This window comes from Terrapene carolina, unplaced genomic scaffold (genome assembly GCF_002925995.2).
Source record: "Terrapene carolina triunguis isolate 2854851 unplaced genomic scaffold, T_m_triunguis-2.0 Scaffold68, whole genome shotgun sequence".
In the NCBI taxonomy this organism is placed as follows: Eukaryota; Metazoa; Chordata; order Testudines; family Emydidae; genus Terrapene; species Terrapene triunguis.
In genome coordinates, this window is record NW_020664419.1 from 28,169,286 (window position 1) to 28,190,905 (window position 21,620).

General features: G+C 42.3%; 1 protein-coding gene across 1 annotated transcript in view; it reads left to right on the plus strand.

The window, feature by feature from the left end:
* Window positions 1-16,078, plus strand: part of TAFA5 (TAFA chemokine like family member 5) — a 304,778-nt gene extending 288,700 nt beyond the window's left edge. The window contains exon 3 of the mRNA XM_026648915.1: window positions 15,915-16,078. Coding sequence (XP_026504700.1) covers window positions 15,915-16,078 — 164 coding nt within the window. The remainder of the gene's footprint in view (window positions 1-15,914) is intronic.
* The last annotated feature ends 5,542 nt before the right edge of the window (window positions 16,079-21,620 follow it).

The following is a 21,620-nucleotide window of genomic DNA, read 5'->3' on the forward strand; positions in this document are numbered from 1 at the left end:
GTGCCACAACCCACTGTCCTGAGCCCCCTCCTGCACACAAACTCCCTACCAGAGCCCATGCCCTGCAACCCTTCCCACACCCCAGCCCTGAGCCCCCTCCTGCACCCAAATGCCCTCCCTTTTAGTTAACTGGAATTTTTGACTTACCGGCACCCCCTGTTCTCCCAACGTGTTGGATACAAAGCTTTTACTGTATATTATCATACTGCAAGGCTGTGTCATTCAAGCATTTGGAAACATTTTAATTATCTGACACTGAAGATACTGATGAGGCACTAGGATGCTTTTGGGACAGGATCTGGCCCACTCTTTTATGGCAGCCCAGATGCACAGTGTTTTGATGCTGCTAATATTACACTGCCATAAGCCATCTTCCTAAATTTTGCCCAAATTTGTGCTAAGTTACATTTTGGCTAAATACTGTCCAGGATAGTGCATTGCGAAACCACCTTTCAAATTATCGACTGGTAGAAGTGTACACTGGATGCGCTTAAAAACATACCTAGTTTTGCCTTAGGTAATATTATCTAGTTATCTTAGTATCTGCAGTATTCCTCATAGTTCCCTATACTTAATAAATGCTGAGGCAATGTTATTAAGTTATTGGCAGTTGTAACCACTGTGCTTTCATTTTAAGAGAATTACTGGAAGACCTATTTTGTGAATTAAGACTGTGACAGGACAAAATAATTTCTACCCTTTAGAGTAAACAGAAAAATTCACCAACATTTTCAGTTTAGGCACTCTTATTGCAATATAAAGGCCAGTATCTGGCCCCTAATATGAAGTTCCTCATATTGTAAACTTTCATAGATGTCAGAACTGTAAAAGACTGTTCAGGTCACCTAGTCTAACCCTCAGTTGTACATACAATTGATTCTCTGTCATTCGTGCACAGCACAATCATGTAACATCTGCACAGAAAGAGGGAATTCTTTTCACATAGCATGAGTGCTTCACTGATATTGGGAATGAGAGAAAAGATCTTTTCCTGGAAAGAGACTGTGTGAAATGAAGTTGTAACACGTTTGCTTAAAAGGCTCTTTTGTTAATTGCCATTGTGCTAATGGTGCTTTGAATATGAATTGTTTGCAAGCAGGAAGTAGGCAATGATTCAGCTAAGCAGAACATTAAGAAAACTTAAACCTGGATGGGAACAACAACAAAAAAAGCATTGGGTTCATGTTCATTAATCCATGCTAAGATGGTCTGTGCAGATTCAGTAGTCAAAATATTACATATAATAAACACAATGCTTAAGCCATAGTGTCCATTAGAAAGTTGGCATCATTTCATTTGCACCACAGAAGAATTAATGAAGGATTTGCTGGCAGAAACTTTGTTCTGTCTGTTTATTCATGGCCCTCCTTCCCAGTGTGTGTGTCTTTTAAGTGAAAAAAGGAGACATGTTTTCTCAGCAGGCTGACACACTTTGAATCATGTTTTCCATGACATGGGGTAAAGACTCCCTGCTAGTCTGTCTGGTAGAGAATAGGTATTCATGAAATTTCCAAGATGGTACAGAGAAATCAAACTATTATCTATGTTTCCTTAATCAGGAGTCTTCAGTGAATCTTGTTTATATTATTGTCAGTGAACTTAAAAATCTCTGTTAGATACAATTTAGAAATATATAATACCAACTTTCTGCATGAGACTCTCCAGTTGAAAAAAATCGTATAGTGGTTAAAAAGCCATAGATAATACAGTGGTCAAGCCAATTGCTATTTCTATAATTAAGTATAGTTACTATACTGTTTTTATATGCTTATAACTTCCAACACACTCATAACTTGGACTCAAATTTCCCATTTGTTCTTACCCAGAGGAGGTTGGCTTTTGAAATTTTCAAGTGAAATAGCTTCATCCATTTGATGGAGTGGTGAGTCTTTTTTTTCTGATGTGTGAGAAGGTAAACAACTTTTTTTCCCTCCTCACTGGAAAAAAAAAATTGCTACTACCTTCCTTCTCTCTCTTCACCTGCCCTCCTCTTTGGCTGGCTGAGGAATGCCCTTGCCTCCTTTCCTGTTGTTTCCCTATCTGTGTCACTATCACTGCCTCCATCTTCCACTTCCTTACTTGCCTGCTTTCTATGAATTCAGGGTTCTCTTTGCTGCTTAGCTGCAACAGCTGGCACTCGTCTTCAGGGATAGAACATGGTTCAGGCTCTTTTGTGCAGCTCCCAGGTGTCCCTTTAAAGCTCTGCTGTGGCTTTCTCCTGCTTCTCACCTGGAAGGTGCCTGCAGCTTTGGCAGCTAAGCAGAGAAGAGAGAACATGGACATTATTCCTTCCCTGTGGATGCCAATAAGCATTCACCTTTGAGGTTCGGTAGTAGTACAAATCCTCCCTGCCACTTGTTGTGTATCTTGAAATGCTCTGCCAGCCAGCAGGCAGGACATTGGGAAGTGTGTTGTGTGTGTCCCAGCTTTACAGGTAGGCTATGTTTGCTGTAGTTCATAACCACAGCTGAGTATATTAAGCCAGGTCTACACACACACAGTTGTACCAGTTTAACCAATGGTGTGATTGTATATGAATTGAGTTAAACTGGTGCAACTTTGCACATGGATTCTTTCTCTGTTTAAGCTTGGCTTATGTGAGTTTAGCTTGCACCCGTAAATGTACTGACACAAGCTGAACTGATTTAAGCCAGTTTTAAACTGATAGTCCACACACAAATTGGTTTTGTTATACAAGTGCAACTTTAAGTTAAACTAATGTGATTTCTGTGTGTAGACAAGCCCTTATTGACCAATGACTGACCATTTTCATGTGAGGTAGTATACAAGCTGACATACAAGAAAGACTTTAAATAATAGATAATATTTTTATGATTGGCTGAGAAGAATTGTTCAAGCTAACTTTATTTTGCTGTGTAAAGTTTCAATACAGTTTGCATACATAGAAATGTCAGCATTATTGCAAAGAAAAATAGAGTACTAGCACTTTTAGGCTTCTTCATCTGCACAAGGGCCACTTCTGGTGTGTGAGCTCAATCCTTAGTCAAGTAGCAGTCCACTGAAGTCATTGGAAATTGTATCTGAGTCAGCACAGCAAGCTTGAGTACTGTCTGCTTTGCTGCACAAAATAAATCCTTAGTGAGGCTTCCACTGTGCTTATGTGGAGCAGGAGTTTGAATGTTCGCTAATTTGGCTCCTGAACCACTGAGGTCTGAGTATCACTGGGCTAGAGGAAAAGCCACTGCTGTGTGTGCTCCCTTGAACATGCACAAGGTGTGCATAAGCTAAGACTTCCAGATGTAGCTATAAAGAGTTAAAGGATGTCTGATCTCTGTACATCAGGTGCTCAAAGTCCCGGGTTCCAATCCCCACTCCTGCTTCACTCAGTGTATGTGGTGTTGTCATGTCAAAATGTGCCCTTTTTGCTAGCGAGCATATGCATTCTTCTCTTCACATACCTAATGAGCACATGCAGGATGTGGGCATGTACGCTGTAGGACTGATATCTCAGTGAGGATCCTGCCTTTCCCCTCAGTTTCAGAATCAGTGCAGGGATTCAGCAATAATTTGTGACATTAGAGTTCTTCTGGATGGAATAGTGAAACCTCTGGGAAGCTCCTCCCATGCAGATCCTGTTGTGTCCATACTATGAAGCACAGGCTGTATCTGGGCCCTTGCTATGAAAGGGTGATTATACAAAAAGGGAGGTACGTAGGAAGGCACGTTTTGACTGGTATGGGGAGCTCATCAAAATGTAACCCACCCACCCCCAACTTTTCACCCATATCCCTGAGGATGGTGCATTTTGATTGGCTCCTCCCCACCCATCATATATTACATTGCAGAAGTTAACATGGAAGACAAGTACATTTTGATGCATATTTCAACATGACACAGTGCTTTGTTGCATTGATAATTCTTATGCTTTTCCTCTTATCTAAAAATATTTCCTATCTTCCTTCCCTGACTTTTCCCTATGGCACTGATCACGCCATAGGTGCTGACTTTTATTTTTCACTGGGGGTGCTCCACCCCCACTCTGCCCCTTCCCCCAAGGTCCCACCCCACTCCGCCTATTCCCACTGCCACTCCTCCCCCGAGGCCATGCCGTCACTCTTCCCCCTCCCTCAAGGCCCCCCCCTCACACCACCTCTTCCTGCCCCCTCCCCTGAGGCCCCACCATTGATCCACCCCGTCCCCCAAGGTCCCACTCTCACTCTGCCTTTTCCCACCCCTGCTTCACCCCCTCCCCGAGGCCCTCACCTGCCCACTGCTCGCTGCTCTCTGCCCTCCCCCAACCTGTTCCCCGAGACACCAAATAGCTTTGGCTTGTGGATGCTGAGCACTATTTTTTTTCCCTGGGTGCTCCAGTCCCGGAGCACCCACGGAGTCAGCACCTATGGATCATGTCCTAGAATGGAAACTAGAGTATGCTGCTTTCTTCACTGTGATTGCCTCCTTCAACCATATGGTTTGCTACCTTTGCAATGGTTAGCTCAATACACCTATATACGTAATGGGAATGATGGGCCTGGTTGTCGGCCTTCACCCAGATTTGCCTGAACACTAGCCTACTGGCATGCTTTCCAAGAGGGATTGGCATGAGTATTTGCACCTCGACCTTCCCTGCACATTTTAACTAAGCTCGCTATTCCGTTCACATCAGGAGTAGAACTGGTGGGGAATTTTTTGACAAACTTTTTTGTGGGGAAAATGCTCGTTTGTTGAAACAGAAACATACCTGTTTTGACAAAATTTTCAGAAACGTTGGGGGGAGGCGAGAGATCCCAGAATAGCCAATAATTGTAGCCTGGTGGTCGCCAGCTTCTCCTTCCAACAGTCCCACAATTAACAACCCCACTTGACCCCTCCTCAGTCCTTTGTTCTCCAGCTGGTCACACCTGAATGGCTTCCTGCAGAGAGGTGGGCTGTCTGTGGTCATTAGTTGCTAGGTACCAAATGTCCAGACAATTGGAATGGCCCTTGTCTTCTCAGGCTCTCCATGGGCATGGGCCCCCAGACTCCCGGCAACTAGGCATCAGTCACGCCTGTATCTCTGGGTCTCTGCAAAGAGTAAACAACCCTTTTCCCACCACCTAGTTAACCACACACAACAAAGGGGAAACTGAGGCACACACACTAGTCATCTGAAATATTATGAAAAATTCCCACTTTGTTACATCTCTTTCCCCTTCTAGACTCAATCGAGTGGGGTCACTTAATCCAGTTACCTGGGGAAGTTTGAACCCGCCAATGTTATCCATAGATGCCACTGCATCTTTTCCGTTTTCTTGGCAGTTGTTCTAACAGGCACTTTCACGATTCTTTTATCACCCTTGCTAATCCATCACAATTGCAGTTTTACAATACACAGTTCAAAGCAGTTTCACATCCTCCCCTTAGGTCTGGTCTGTTTAATGACACTCGCAGGACACACGTGAGGAGCTTTCATGCAACACCCAGCCCTTTTAACCATCCCAAAACCTTTGGGTTTGAAACTGGGATAGGGTCCTGCTGCTACCTCCTTCCCCTCATCTGCCAGGGAGTGAGAAGGGCAGTGAACCCACATTTCCTCCATGTTTCAGCTGTTTTGGCCACAACCTGGGGTGTCGATACCCCTACATTGGAACAGGGAGTGATCCCTTCTGCATTGGTTCTTAGCCCAACCATATCTCTGGGGCTCTGGTGTCCCAACCCAGGGGATGGTGAGGCGGGCATTCAAAGCGCTTCTGCACATTGGCAGGCCTTTTCTGGAGTTGTGTCCCATCCCCAGGGCTGTGCATATGCAAGGAGCCCATCTCCCCTCTTAGGGTCAACATGTTGCCCTCACCCCCAGGACTGAGTCCTCTCCCGGACCCCTTTCTGGAGGGCTATTTGGTCTCTCTTGGTTAAGAGAATCTACCATGCCATGGCCGCCCTCTTACCAGGCGTCTCTGTTACCAGGAGCATTCTTCCAGCTGCTTCCCCTTCCCTGGGAACTCTTTCACCCCTGGACAAGGCAAACATGTTTGGCAGTCCTCCTTCTCTGTCTGTCTCTCCCCATGCTCAGCTGGGGTCTCAGCTACCACCATGCTCAGCTTTTCCTTTGCTTTCCCAGTGAAGGTAGACAGTGAACTCGCTGCCTTGGCCACAGCATTAGATCCAGTGAGAGTCACATCTCCTGTGTGGAGCTGGGCAGGGACCATCCCTCTGTCCCACTCCGATCCACAGGTCCGGTTACAGACTGGTAGGTATCATAAGATTACCAGCTCTTCCTTTGTGCTACCAGCCCCTCCTCCTTCCAGGCTATTTGCATGTTCACTGACACCTGCATTCTCAGCCTTTTGACTCCCTGGATTCAAATCCTTCGCTGTTACAGAAGCAGGGCCTGCATCCTGCCTTAAAGAGAGAATCATTTCCCAAAAGGACCTCAAAGCTGATATCTTGGAGAACCCCAACTACCAGCCACCCCTATCCTTCCTGTGTCTGCACAGGGATCTGAGCCATGGGCAGGTCAAATGTCTTCATGTTTGGGACCTTCACCCAAGTTACACAGCCCTTTAGCATTTGATGGGGTTGCACCACCCAGGGTTTGACAAGAATTCCCTCTGTCAAAGAATTTCTCCACCTCATGAATGTCTTCCCATTAACCACCACCTTCTGTTTCCACTGGGGATCATATGTGCCTGAGCCCAGGAGAGTACGAGAGGACATATACACTGGGATCTGGAGCGGGAGCCCACCTGCCACCACTCCCTGTGCCCCCCAAAGAGCTGGCAGTGTGATTGCTTTCCTCCAAAAGTTCAGTCACATAGTGCACTCTGTGAGTCTGAATTACAGGCTGCCTTCCTGGGCAGACAGAGGCTGAATTAGCCCTGCTCTCCTGGGCATTTGCAAACCCTTTGAGGATTCTGTTTGGCCACCATTTCCTTGATTTTTGGGCATTGTGCACTTATGCCCTTTTTGCCAACACAAAATGAAAGTGTTGTTTTCCAGCTAGCCATTACTCACTTGCATTGTCCATTTGACTCAGGTGAACAAGTACTGCAGAACTAGGTTCTATCTAACTACCTCAATCACTGTCCTACACTTATAGCCATGGTACTTGAGCAACTTTCTTCCCTTCCTCTTTCCCTCCCACTCTTATATTACACTTCACTACTCTGTTTTCTTGTTATTTCCTTCTCTCCACTCTTCCCACGTTTCTGCATCTCTGCTCTCAGTGTTGTCTTCACATCCTCTCTCCTCTGGTCTGGTGTTGTTCTCCATCTCCACTTAAATCTGCTGTGCTCAGCTTATTGGCAGCAAAGTGAAATGTGCTCAAAACCGGATCTCTGAAGTGTTTTGTGCTGGCACGTCAGAGATCAGGGTTTTTTTTAAAAAATAAATTTTACTTTGCTTCCAGCACACTAATTGAATACAGCAGAGCAGAAAGCAGCAGGGGACAGAAACAGAAGACAGTGAGTCCTGACAAAGACTTTCTCTAGGGGCAAGTGTTCAATTAACATCTCTTGTTAGACAGTGAAAAGTAACTACCCCCAGACAATAGGACTCTGGATCATTCACATTCTGAAAACTGTTAGACATCCAGGACTTTGAGCATTCAGTTTAGGGTCAAACTCCTCTCCTGAATGAGCTATTGTGAGTTACGTTGTTCATATTAAGCAATGAGCTGTTTTGACATATAGATAGGAACTACCAAATTGGAACAGACCAGTAGTGTATATGTATCAGCAGAAATCCCTAAAATGTATAGATTGTACCTGCATAATCTAACCCAGATGTTCCCAGACTGCACTGATGGGTTACAAGTACCTCTGAGTCTCTGAGAGCCGGTACTGACTTTTTTCTTTGTTTCTAACTGCTTTATGGGAAGCTGAAAATACATGACATATATTAGTAGTATTACTTTTACAGCTAAGCAAATGTGGTAGTTGCCAAAGGGATGCTTTTGGATTACAAATGAAAAGGTGACTGAACAATCTCAAATGGGAGTGATTGCAAATAGTAGGTGTCACAGTTCAGGGCAACTGCACCTGCATTCCCCCTCGGGGTCCAGCAAGGGCACCTACTCTAGGCTCCAGGCTCCTCAGCTGTCACTTCTTTTGGGTTGAGGTCTGTGATCCTCTCCCTCCTGACTGGGTTTTTCCCAGGCTGCACAGCTCCTTGCCTACATTGTGAATTTCCCAGCAAGTCAGACTGCCTAAGCATTTTTTTTTTATGTTTGGGATGTAATAAGGAAGCTCTAATATAGTTTGGAGACAAAATGGAAAAGAAGAATAAAATAAAGTTAATAGATTTATAGATTTCAAGGCCAGAAGGGACCATTGTGATCATCTAGACTGAACATAGCGCAGGACATAGAAATTCCCAGAATTAATTCCTAGAGCATATCGTTTTAGAAATACATCCAGTTTTGAGTTAAAAAGTGCCAGTGATGGAGAATCTACCATGACCCTTGGTAAATTGTTCCAATGGTTAATTGCCCTCACTGTTAAAAATGTACCTTATTTCCAGTCTCAATTTGTCAAGCTTCAACTTCCAGCCATTGGATCATGTTATACCTTTCTCTGCTAGATTGAAGAGTCCATTATGAAACATTTGTTTCCCATGTAGGTACTTATAGATGAGGGATCGGCAACCTTTGGCACGTGGCCCGCCAGCGTAAGCACCCTGGTGGGCCGGGCCGGTTTATTTATGTGCCACGTTCACAGGTTCGACCGATCGTGGCTCCCACTGGCCGCGGTTCGCCGTCCCGGGCCAATGGGGGCGGCGAGAAGCCGCGGCCAGCACATCGCTCGCCCGCGCCGCTTCTCGCCGCCCCCATTGGCCCAGGACGGCGAACCGCGGCCACTGGGGGCCGCGATCGGCCGAACCTGCCGCGTCAGCAGGTAAATAAAACTGGCCCGGCCTGCCAGGGTGCTTACCCTGGCGAGCCACGTGCCGAACGTTGCCGACCCCTGCTCTAAGGTATGTTGTCCAATCTTTTAATCATTCTCATGATTCTTCTCTGAACCCTGTCCAATTTATCAACAACCTTTGTGACTTGTGGACACCAGAACTGGACACAATATTACTGCAGAGGTTGCACCACAGCAAAATAGAGAGATAATAGAACCTGCCTACACTTGCTGGATACTCCCCTGCTTATGCATCCAGAGATTGCATTAACTCTTTTGGCCACATTGTCACACTGGGAGCTCATGTTCAGCTGATTATGCACCATGACTCCCAAATCTTTTTTTAGTGTCAATGCTTCCAAGGATAGAGTCCCCCATTCTGTAAGTCTGGCCTGCATTCATAGATGTACCCAATTACATTTAGTCATATTAAAACACATATTGTTTGTTTGCACCTAGCTTACTAAGTGATCAGGGCCGGCTCTGGCTTTTTTGCCGCCCCATACAAAACAAAAAACAAAAAAATCCGTGCGGGGCGGCCGGAGCCAGGGTGCAGGGGGACTCCCTGCGCTGCAGACGTGCCCTGGGCAGCGGAGTGCGCGCCTTGGCTAGTGGGGGCGGGAGGGGGAGGGAGCGGGGGGGAGGAGAGAGAGAAGGGGGGCAGCCAGGGCTTCTTTCAGCTGGGGCGCTGTCCACACGGCCCCTCCCGCCGTGCCGCCTCCCGGGAGGGCTCCGTGCCGCTCTGGTCGGCGGGGAGGGAAGGATGCGGGCTGCCGTGCTGGGCTTGCTGCAGACCTGGCACCGGCTGGGGCAGATGAAGCGCGCAGCCCGCTCCCAGCAGGGCGCTCCCCTCCTCCGCGCCACCGCCCCCTACAGGCGGCCGGAGTGGCGAACCAAAAAAAAAAAAAAAAAAGGATTGGAGGGAAGCCGCCCCTTAGAATCTGCCGCCCCAAGCACGAGCTTGCTTGGCTGGTGCCTGGAGCCGGCCCTGCAAGTGATCTAAATTTTTCCTTATCAGTGACCCTTCCTCTTCTTTCTTCATGATTGCCCCAATTTTTGTGTCAACTGTAAACTTTATAGAGTTTAAGGCCTGAAAGAACTACCAGATCATCTAGTGTGTATCCACCAATGCCACCCTGCACCTGCACACTAAAGCCAACAACCAAAATTAGACCAAAGTATTACAACCCAGAGCAGATTGGACTATTCACAGGCAGAGAATAGAAGGGACTGAGATGCACCTGTGATGATTTTGTTTTCTTTCAGGACATTGATAAAAATAAGAAATTAGTGGAGGGCCAAGGTCTGATCCCTATGGGTCACCAGTAAAAACATACCTGCTATATGATCCTTCCCCAATGATAATTACATTTTAAGACCTATCTGTCAGCCAGCTTTTAATCAATTTAATGTGTGCCATGGTAATTTTATATCTTTCTAGTTTTTCTTTTTTTAATCAGAATGTCATATGGTACCAAATCCCAAATCAGCTGCTCCGTTATCTTTCCTAGGATCGATGTCAGACAGACAGGCCTATAATTATCCAAACATTTCAATTTAGCCTTTTTAAATATTGGCAGAAAATTAGCTTTCTTCCAGTCTTCTGGAAATTCTCCAGTGTTCCAAGACTTATTTAAAATCAATATTAATGGTCCAGAAAGCTCTTCAGCTAGCTCTTTTAAAACTCTTGGGTGCAAGATATCTGGACCTGCTCATTTATAAATGTCTAACTTTAGTAGCTGCTGCTTATCATCATTGCTAGTTCTATTGGAGTGTAAGGTATTTCATTGTCATCATTATCATCATCTTATGCTATCACTATATCTGTTTTTTTCCCAAATATAGAACAAAAATATTTATTGGACTCTCCTGCCTTTTCTACATCAATATTAATAATTTTGCTATTTCCATCTAGTAATGCAATACCATTGTGATTATTTTTGTTCCTATTATATTTTAAAAACTCTGTATTGTCCTTAAAAATATATTGCTGATCATAGATTTCTCCCTGTGTGTTTTTGCTTCCCTTATCCATTTTCTACAATTCCTAGCTTCTGATTTATTTTCAATAATATTAACTTCTCTTTTCTTCCTTTTCTTATTTTATGTATCTGCCTTCATTTACTAAACTAGGCCATTTTTTCCAACCAGTAAGGCCTTCTTCCTTGATTGTGGGATTGTGGCTTTTGGGGTGTCTAGGAAAGTGTTCTTAAATAATTACCAATTATCATTTACATTTTTCTGACTAAATTCTTCCTCCCAGCTGCTTTGGCTCATGATTGGTTTCAGCTTTGTGAAATTGACTCTAATTTTAAAATACCAAGTGTGTGTGTGTGTGTGTGTGTGTGTGTGTGTGTGTGTGTATATATATATACTGGTTTTGACTTTATTCTGTTTGCAAAGTATAAATACCTCTCCGAGCTTCAACATTTCAACAGAAGATTTCTGGACTACATGTTATCAGAAACTTTCTGGAAGGGTGTTGAAAGTTTTCATCATCCCAACCTGCTCTGTGACTCTTCATCAAAGCCTGAGTTCCAGTCATGCTGCATAGCTATTTCAGTTAGTCAGGCTTTCATTTGAATATGATTTTTCCTTGGTTTTCTGTTGCTAAGTTTTTCTGTATTATTATCATCTGTCATTGTGGTTTGCAGGGTGTCTCTGATTTCGCTCCTTTCTAAACTGTCAGTACATCTTTATTTAAAGAGCTCTATGAAGACGGATGTAAAGTTAAGTGTGTGCTTATGGGTTTTGCTGAATAGGGTCCCATATCCATAGGGATGACCCTGCAAACACTTAAGTGCGTGAGTTGACTGCTAAGGAACTACTCATGAATCAAGTTACTCACATGCTCAAGTGTTTGCAGGAGCAAGTCTTTAGCTGCTAAGAGGTAAATCCTGTCCATTCCTTTGTGGCTGAGAAGATTCCCCTGGCACAGGGACTGGTATGGTTCTGCTATCTGGATGGGGAGGATAGGGTTTGGGTTCCCATACAAGGTTTACGTGTGTGTGTGTGTGGGACAGAGGAGGGGAGTTGGATTAAGGGCAGTGCCTCTGCATAGATTATGCAGTCCTCCACCCTGCGTCATGGCTGCCCAAGGAGCATTTCAGCCAATATGCAGCCACTCCACAGCCTGCTGGAGAGGATTCCTTCCCCCAACTCTTCTACGTATCTGCCCACCTCAGCTCCAGGATCAGGCACTACCTTGTGATGACAGCAAGAGCAAAATGCTAAAACAGGGATGCTAGACATTGGTCTAGTAAATATAGCAATGTTCTTTTGATTAATTTAAATAGTCTCTGGCTAACTCTTCATGAATTAGCCATTTCTAATTTTCTGCCTGGAACAGAATGACCGTCTGTTGGAAAGGTAGCCAAGACTTCTACTGTTTCCTTGTTTCATAGTAAAGTGGATTAATGCTTAGGGTTCATGAGCTAGCACAACCAAATTACTGCGCTGAAGACACTCATGACTGCAGCGGCTTATTAAACTACTGTGATCCATTTTGTGTTCTTTTATCTGCCTCGTTACTGCCACTGCAGTTTAACCAATAGAATATATATTTTAAAAGTCTATTACTTTGCATAAATATTTTTTGTTTAAATTCTCATTTTTTTAGAAGCACAGTAGGAGCTTATTATGTATATACCATATTTCCATAAGGGAAAAGGAAGTATCTTATGAGTAAGGTACAAGACTGGGAATCAGGTGACCTGGAGGTTTTATTCGCAGCTCTGCTACAAACTTCCTGTGTGACCTTGGGCATGTCAATTAACCTCTATACAAAATGCGGACAATAAAAGTTACCTACCACTCATGGGTGTTGTAAAGCTAGCTAAATGCTTTGAAGTTTGCAGAGTGTTTTGAGATTCTTGGTAAGCAGACATTATACAAATGCAAAGTGGTCTGGGTGTTGTGCCAGTGACTTGTAACCTTTTTGTTAGTTCCAAGCGTTTATAATTTTTTTTGTATTTTTTTTATTTATACTATAAAAAATTGGTTATGTATATTATCCAAAAGGACTGAGGAGGAATTGGTGGGAACAAATTGTGAAAATAGCTAAGGATAGCCTTAGCGTGCCCTTTGCAAACTCTTTGTGGCTGTTGATCCTGCTTCTGCCATGTGGGTAGGCGGAGGGGAAGAATCCTAGCCTCAATAAAAGTTGCAGATGCTTAGCAATACTTGGCCCATGATTGTTAATAATTATTTATCACTCTTATTATTAACCTATTTACACTTTTTCCAAAGGTCAAGGACAATGACACTGAGAAGCAGTAATTGGAAAACTGATCAAAGGACACATTTTTTACACAATTTATAATTAACCTATGGAACTAATTGCCATAAATTATCATTGAAACCATGAAGATCAGACCTGTATGGGGATAATGGCAACATCCACAGTAACTTTACATTGGATAAGAAGTATGAGTGATATAAACACTAATACTTCAGGGCAGAAGCCAACCACTAAATACCTGGAGTTATCAAGAAGCTTTTCCTGTGGGTGGGTTATTCCATTATTGTCCATTGCAGGGATTTTTGCACCCTCCTCTAAGTCACGTAGTATTGGTGACTCTGAGATAGGATACTGGGCAACCTTATCTTCTACTTACTATGTTGGGTTCTAACACCATGCCTCTCATTGTGGTGTCTGAATACTCATTGCACATACCACGTACTTCTTGTCTAGGGCCACTGCTGTGATCTGGAATGGCAATCTCTATATCCTAGTGTTATTTTCATTATTTATTACTAATATTCTTATTTGAGGAAAAAGTAAAAGAGTTTTTTCCTCTCTTTATTTCTAAGGCTTGGTCTACACTTACCCCCCAAGTCGAAGTAAGGTACGCAACTTCAGCTACGTGAATAACGTAGCTGAATTCGACATACCTTACTTCGAACTTACCGCGGTTCAGACGCGGTCCACACGCGGCAGGCAGGCTCCCCGTTGACTCCGCGGTACTCCTCTCGTTGAGCTGGAGTACCGCAGTCGACGGCGAGCACTTCCTGGTTCGATTTATCGCGTCCAGACCAGACGCGATAAATCGAACCAGGAAGTTCGATTTCCAGCCGCCGAACTAGCGGCTAAGTATAGACCAGCCCTAAGTTCCTTCTTCAGACACTGTAAATAAAATTTCAGCAGACGTGTGTATTTCAATCCTACATCTTCTAAGATGGATATAACTTTTTGTATTTATAGCTGTTGGACAAGGTTTATCTCACTTTTTTTTGCTGTCACAAAAAGATGATGCTTTCTATTTGGGAGATTTACCAGAGATGCAGCAGTGGGTAACTGCCTGAATGAATAACGAACACATGTGAAAAGGAAATACAGAAAACAATGCTGCTGTTTTACTGAGAAATATAGATATCCTCTTAAGCTAGTTTAGAAGGTTAAATATGAGTAAAAAGTCATGAAATGCATTTAAAAAACACTTTTGTTCAAGCTACCTTATCCTAGAATATACAGTTGAACAATATTAACCTTTCTCTTTAATAATTGGAAGACCCACTGAAAACTGCTGAATGTTGCAGCTCAGTTAAGAATACTTTATTAGGGAGCTTCGCATCCTGTTGGTTGTAACCACTGCCTGGAACAGTTCTGAATTATCTTCTTGAAAGCTGTTGGTTGAACACTCATGTTCTCTAATTGAAATGATCACTATCTAAAACCACAATTCTACTAGGTGCTCTGTGTGCACAATCCCCATTGACTTCAATGCAGTTGAAGGGGCTCACAGCATTTGTTAGAAGATGCAAAGCAGCTCACAGGATCAGGCCCTTAGGATGAAATTCACCCCTTTACAGAGAGGTATCCGAAGGTCTATGCATCATATGTGTCATTTAAGTCCTCAAAACTGGGCCTGAGTGGGATTTAAGAGGGTTATAGGCTTTCTGCTGGCTCTCTGCATGGAGATGAATTTCACCCTCAGTGAATAAACACAATAAAATGCAAAGATATTGCATCAGAAAATACACTTTATCTGTTCTGACAACTGTAATTAAATTTTAATTATTGATAGTACTTGATATTATTCATGTAAACATACTGTGAAAATAATGAAGTCTTAGTAATATGAGACCTTCCCGCAGCACTTTGCTGTAATGGGGAATGGCAAAGTAAAAGGGGAAACCAAGTTCATACCATAGATATGTGCTAAGGCCCTGATCCTGCAAATTCTAACACGTGCTCCATGGGACTATTTCTATGCCTAAAGTTAAGTATGTTTGTGATCATTTTCAGCATCAGGGCCTAAATGATCCTGCTAACCATGTGCGTTTAGCACAATAATCTGTTTTAACAAACCTTTTGTTTTTCTTTCCATTCTGTGAAATATTTTTGGTATGTTTCAATTTGCTGCCGCTGTCATAGAATATGACATCACTAATACCGAGGCTGCCAATCCATAGTATTTGTAATGTCACAGATTGATGCATTCTGAGATCCCACCAAAGAACACAAAGAGAAATTAGCAGATGGGGTAAACAAATAAAATAAAATAAAAACGTATTTGTTTCCTGGCACCCATCGACAGCCCCATGAATGGAGACAATTTAGCATATATTTCTGGGTGTAACTCAGTGTTACACAGAACTCTTCTTCAGAGATTGGCATAAATTCAAAAGCTTGTCTCTTTCCCCAGTGGAAGTTGGACCAATAAAAGATATTACCTCACCCACCTTGACTCTTTAATATCCTGGGACTGACACAATTACAACACTGCAAACAACATTATTATTAATTTTAACCATTGCTCCTTCTATTATATTTCATATACACCAGGAATTCATGCCATTGAAAACTTACCTCTGCCTATTCTTTTTTCTTCTTTTGTTAAACCAGTACTCTGTTTTGTTTTATTGTTATTTAAATGTTGTTTTTATTATATAATTGGTTGGCACAGCAGGCCATGTAAATAAGTTTGTAAATTGCTTGGGGCTATCTATGGCGTAGCCTATGGTTGCATTATCTGATGATGAAAATTGGCACCTCTAATGAGTCAGAGTTCAGAGGGAAGTGTAACACAAACCCACCTGCCAACTGTTTTTGTTTTTTTTTCTCTTCCACAGCACGAATTATCAAAACAAAACAGTGGTGTGAAATGCTTCCATGTTTAGAAGGAGAAGGCTGTGATTTGCTAATCAATAAATCAGGCTGGACCTGTACACAACCGGGTGGGCGAATAAAGACAACCACGGTAAGCTACTTCCCTTTTGTTCCTCCTTATCTGTAACTTCCAAAGAGCAAAGGGTGAGACTTCAAATTTAGATGCCTCATAGGGTTTTAAAGTTAGACACCAGTTAGTAGCCCATGCTCACAAAGACACATACTGAGACACACACATGTACTTTCACACCTGTGATTACAGACAGGAAAAGTGTGGTAGATTACAAAAAGGATGTAAAATGTCAAACTTTGACTTAAAAGGTTCCATAAATTCAGTCAGTAAAGATTGTCTCTTCACCTTTATTTCACTCTGGTGTGTATTCTGAACTGTGGGTAGAGCAAGGATATAAAATTTCATACTACTGATCTAATGGGGGGAAAATTAGTTTGTATTTTTTTTAATAAAAGTAGTTTTGGCTTTTTCACTATAATAAAAAGGCAGTTTCCAAAGACAAATCTCCATCTTCCCAGAGGAAAATTTACGTGAGGCCTAAAGAAAACAAAACAATAAAACCCTTTTGGGGGGATAATCAGAACTTTGGCTCTAACTTGTCCATACTGTACTTTTCAACTCCTTGGTGTCGGCTCCTGTTGTGTTTTGGATTTGTTTGAAGACGCTATATTGAGGTTGAATATGCCTACAACAGTGATGGCTCCCGGGACTTTTAGCATCAAGCATCAATCTGTGGGACATTCTCCAAACCAACTGAAGACTCTTGTGCATCAAAAATTTAAAACCTCCCAGGAGACATGGTAGAACAATACCCTGATAGGTTGCTATGCCATCAGGGATATTTTTTTCTATAGGTTTACAGGACTCTCAAGCTACATTTAAATAACTGACATTTCAAGAATGTTTCATCATAAAGATTTACTTCAAATCCTGCTTTATATGTTAACCTCAGTGTGCTTCAAATTAGTGAGGTTTAGCAGGGTTAGGGCACAGGCCTATCAAGCAGGATCTCCTGCATAGATTCTCTCTCTGGAGAGAGGTGAGGAGACACTATTGCGTATTTTTTAGTGTTTTTACAGTGTCAGTATTTTGACACAAAATCAACATGGACTTCACTTTTTAATTTTTTTTTACCAATCTTTGAGAATAACATTTATTGTCAACTGACATTTACAAGCACAACCTATGAATTTGGTATTGTTCTAATGTAAGATCCCATGCCATCCTGACATCCTGTAGTTGCTAGACATAGCAAGGTACATTATGGATAGTGTTGCAAACTTGCCTCTCAGTCTCCAAATCAGAACTTTAATCTTCATTTCCTTTAGGTCATATGAGTGTAATTTATGTAATGGTGATATAAAAGTATAATAGAGGGAAACAATATCATCAGCTCCCAAGGGCAGGCAGACCTGACAGGGTATCTTTGGAACACTCACAATATTATTCAAAATCTCATTAATTCAGTGATATTTTCTGTACCTCAGGTAAAGGAAATTACCTGTGTACCCTGATACATTTGCATCTATCATTATTATTGTTTGTTTTATCAGGATGCACCAGTGATATATGCTTGGTGCTATGAAAGATAAAAAGTAAGCACAGTGCCTACCCTGAGGAATTCATGTTAGATATCTATCAGATTGATTCAGTGGTTCTCTTAGATTTGACACCAGGGCCTGATTCTGATCTCACACCTGCTTTACAACTGTTTAACTCTACTGACCTAAACAGAATTACTCTTGTTTTCAACCACCATAAATGAGATCAGAATCAGGACACATCCTGGGGAAATTATGGCAATGCTGAGCAAAGTCTTACTAAGAAGAATCTCTTCTGCGACAAGATACACTCAACAGAGGAGAGAAAAGGACTTCTGTCCAACCCTGTCACAGCCCAGGCCCTTACCTAATTTAGAACAGTCTACAGCAGCTGGCTAAGATCCCTAAGAGACCATACAGCATCGGAGAATTGCCAGAGGGAAGTGCAATTCTACTCTAGCCCTTCTGTACCCCTCCCACTAAATCTTCTCCCACCACCTTCGTGACCTCTAAGCTGAAGTGGAATGGGCGGGTCGGAGGGTGTGCACACATACATTAATTGTCTATTGATCCAAACTAACAGTTCAGGATGTTCCAAGGAACACTGGGTCCAGCATAAATGACCAAAAAAAATAGTACTTAAAAAAAAATCCAATTGCTCATAGGGCACTTGATTTGGTGTGCAGGGGAGGGGTCAGAAAATAGCAAAAGAGCTGGAAACTTGGTTCATATGGGCTTCATAATGACTAATATAAACCCCTAAGAAAAGAGGATTTATAATGGAAGCACCACCACTCTTCTTTGTAGCAATACCACTTGAAGGAATAAAGTAAGTTATATTTCTCTTCCTCATCAGCCTACCTTACCTGCTAGACCCATATTGCTCCTTGTTGAAAATATAAGTACAGCAAAGTACAGCCTGAGATGGGGTGATCAGGAACATTGTGGAATTAAGCTCCAAATACACAGAGAATATACAGCCCATTGTGGGTCTAATCCTCCTGTGGAAATAAGTGAATATTCTGCCATATATTCTAATGGGAGCGGGATTGGGGCCTAAATTAGTTAACCTACAGTAATTTATGCAGGTGTTTGCAGGTAATATTAGGTTGTATCTGAAAGTGAAAGAAGTACTAATACTGTACCTTTCACTACCAGAGCAGGGATAAGTTTCTGTAACACAAGATATCATATTACTGATATCATATCAGTAATTATATGCTGCACTATATGTACTATAACTGGTAAGTAGGAATAGAATTGAACACTTGAGGACTTAGATTAGCGCTTCCATTTGTAGTGACTCTTACACTGATGCCTGTTGTTAGTGTTTGTATATATCACATTATAGGCACTTGTGTAAATAATATGATGTCAGGGCTTGGGCATAGAAGAAGTGTGTGAAACGTGAAGCTAAGTGGAGGCAGGTGATAAGTTTCCTCTCGTGAGAATATTGACCCTAGAACCTATTTTTTTTCCCATGAAAATGAGGCAGAAATAGAACTCTTGCCTGGATGAGTTTTACTAATGTGAACAGCATCACATTATGTAATAATGCTTAATATTTTATGTGCCAAATATCTAGGAAACTGCAAGCTTATCTAGTAAATACACTTTGCACCCACATGTTTCAGTGAATTGTGTTTCCTAGGAAGGGCTTTGGCTGGTGTCAAAATAGTTTTATGTCAAAATAGTTTAACCTTGATAGTCAAGGCCTGATTTTTTCATTGCCTGCCTGCACTTTGTGTAAGCATTTATGCCTGTGCAAAGTAATGCAACCAAATCGGAATTCTCTACTCACACTGGTGGCAGCCTTTTATGCCCATTTTGCACTCACTTTGCACAGCTGTAAATGACTACACAACGTGCCAGGGAAGGGAGAATCAGACCCAACATATATTCTAAATGGATCTGGATGTCACTTATGCCCTGTCAGCCTTTCTACAAGGTGTGAATGAACCAAGGATTTTTCATCCGGTAAGAGGCTTTTAGAATTGAAGATTGACTGGGCCAACTGCCAATCTATGTACTAAGCATATGATTGTCAATACAAGGAAACAATATGGCAGCTTACTAGAGGAGATGCTGTAGGAACAGAATACTTTGTAGTTGTTAACACTTTTAACAAAGTGATTCATGCTAAGTACTTTTATTTTTAAAATGCCTCTATTTAAAAAGCCTCTATGGTTATCTTCAAATCACCTGCCATGCAAAAATGTTCTGCTTTTTATATTTTCATTAATCTCCCAAATCTGATTTTTAAAATGAATTTACCTGACTCTCTCGTGTGAGAAAGACTGTATAATTTCATCAATGCCAGAAGATGTGTCATGATTTCACCAGATACTGCTTAGAAACATGGCCCTTTTATATTTCAAGCATGAATCTTGCCAGTGTATAAATGAGGAGATACACAAATCTATTGGCTTTACAGGGGAGATTAATTTTAGCACCAAAGTGTATATATGTTGTCAATGATCCATCACTACTTAATTGTTACTTATTTAATTCCTTCTTTTACATGATGTGATTTCAATGCATGGAGCTTAACAGAACATTCATGCGCCAGTAGCTAACCTTTTAAAACCTCTGTGATTTTACTGCTAAATTAGCTGAAGTGGGAAATTAAGGAGTATGAAGAAGCTAAAAGAGAGCTCGCAGTGGATAAAAGGTGTAATTACTTTGACATGGAGCTCACTGCTTAGCTAGTAAAATTTACTAAGGATCTAGCTTCGCCAAGGGACGTGACTTTCTTAATAGAGTTTTCTTACGCACAGAGCAACTTAGCATTACTCACCATTAATATAAATGACATGCTGGCTGGCTTGGAAAGGTAATTTGTTCCTTACCCTGAGAAATACTAAAGTTGTTTGTATTGGCTGAAATTTAAATGAAAAATTTTCTGCAAATCTTTATCATACACAAATGTATGATTAAGGTAAATTGGACAAAATGTACTGGCTTGTTTTCATCATTGATTTACCAGCAATGTGGTGTTACTCATACCATTACATTCTGTTTTCAAAGTAAAAATACATATTGCATATTGGATTTGAGAATTTACTTTTTTTTAGACTGAAGACCATCTGGAAATGTCCTGAGGCCATGGACTAGTGGTCTGAGCATGGGACTGGGAGCCAGAAACTCCTGAGCTCTAATCCCGGCTCTGACAGTCACTGCCTCTGTGGCCTTGGGTAAGTCACTGAACCTCTCTGCCTCAATTTCCCTAGTCATGCAGTAGGAGTAATAATACTTACCTACCTACATCAAAGGTGGATTGTGAGGTTTCCTTAAATAATACCTGTAATTAATTAGGAAATTCAGGGTGCTATACAAGTATTATTAATATAGTTGTTAGGCTCTGGAATTATCCTAATTTCTCTCGCATTCATATAGCTAGGCTAGATCGGGTTCCAGTTCTGAGTTTTGCTAAACATACCTTTCACATTTCCACAGGGCAGCGGATATATATTTATGTCACCCTCCCAGCTCCACCTCCGCATGTTGTTTCACATGTGATTCTAGGATGTAATGCAAGGCCAGATGAAGGTAATTACAGGCTGTAGGCACACCACAGTTTGGGGGTTCCCTGAGATGCTGTCTGAACACAATAGCCCTGACCACTTCTCCCTTTTGGTAGGGGTGATGTTAAGGGGACCTCCCACAGAGATGGGGCAGCGGCATGCGGCTCTCATCTTCCCATAGGAGTTGCAGCAGGATCCTACTCCTTAGGAGCTTAGGGTGGCAGTAGGAAGCCCTGTCCCAAAGCCTGGAGAGGCAGAAGTGGTACCAGAGGGGCTACCAATACTTATTCCAACAGCCAAGGATGGACCTGCTTGTATGTGTAGGCTGGGACTACTGTAATCCCCTTCTTTGTGGTGCTGCATACACAGTCATCTGTTATTGGCAGGGTCCCCCAGAGCTGTGGGTCTTGTTGGTAATGCCCTATTGAGATGTGTGATGCAGTTTAAGCCTGTCAGAGCTATTATTTCAAGCAGCCTACAGACTCATGCAGATATTTGCACAACCATTAGGGCTAGAAGCTTACTTAAGTTTTCAATGGAAGCTGAGATTCTGGTGTAATTGCACTATGCCAAGAACTGGGCCCGTGGCTT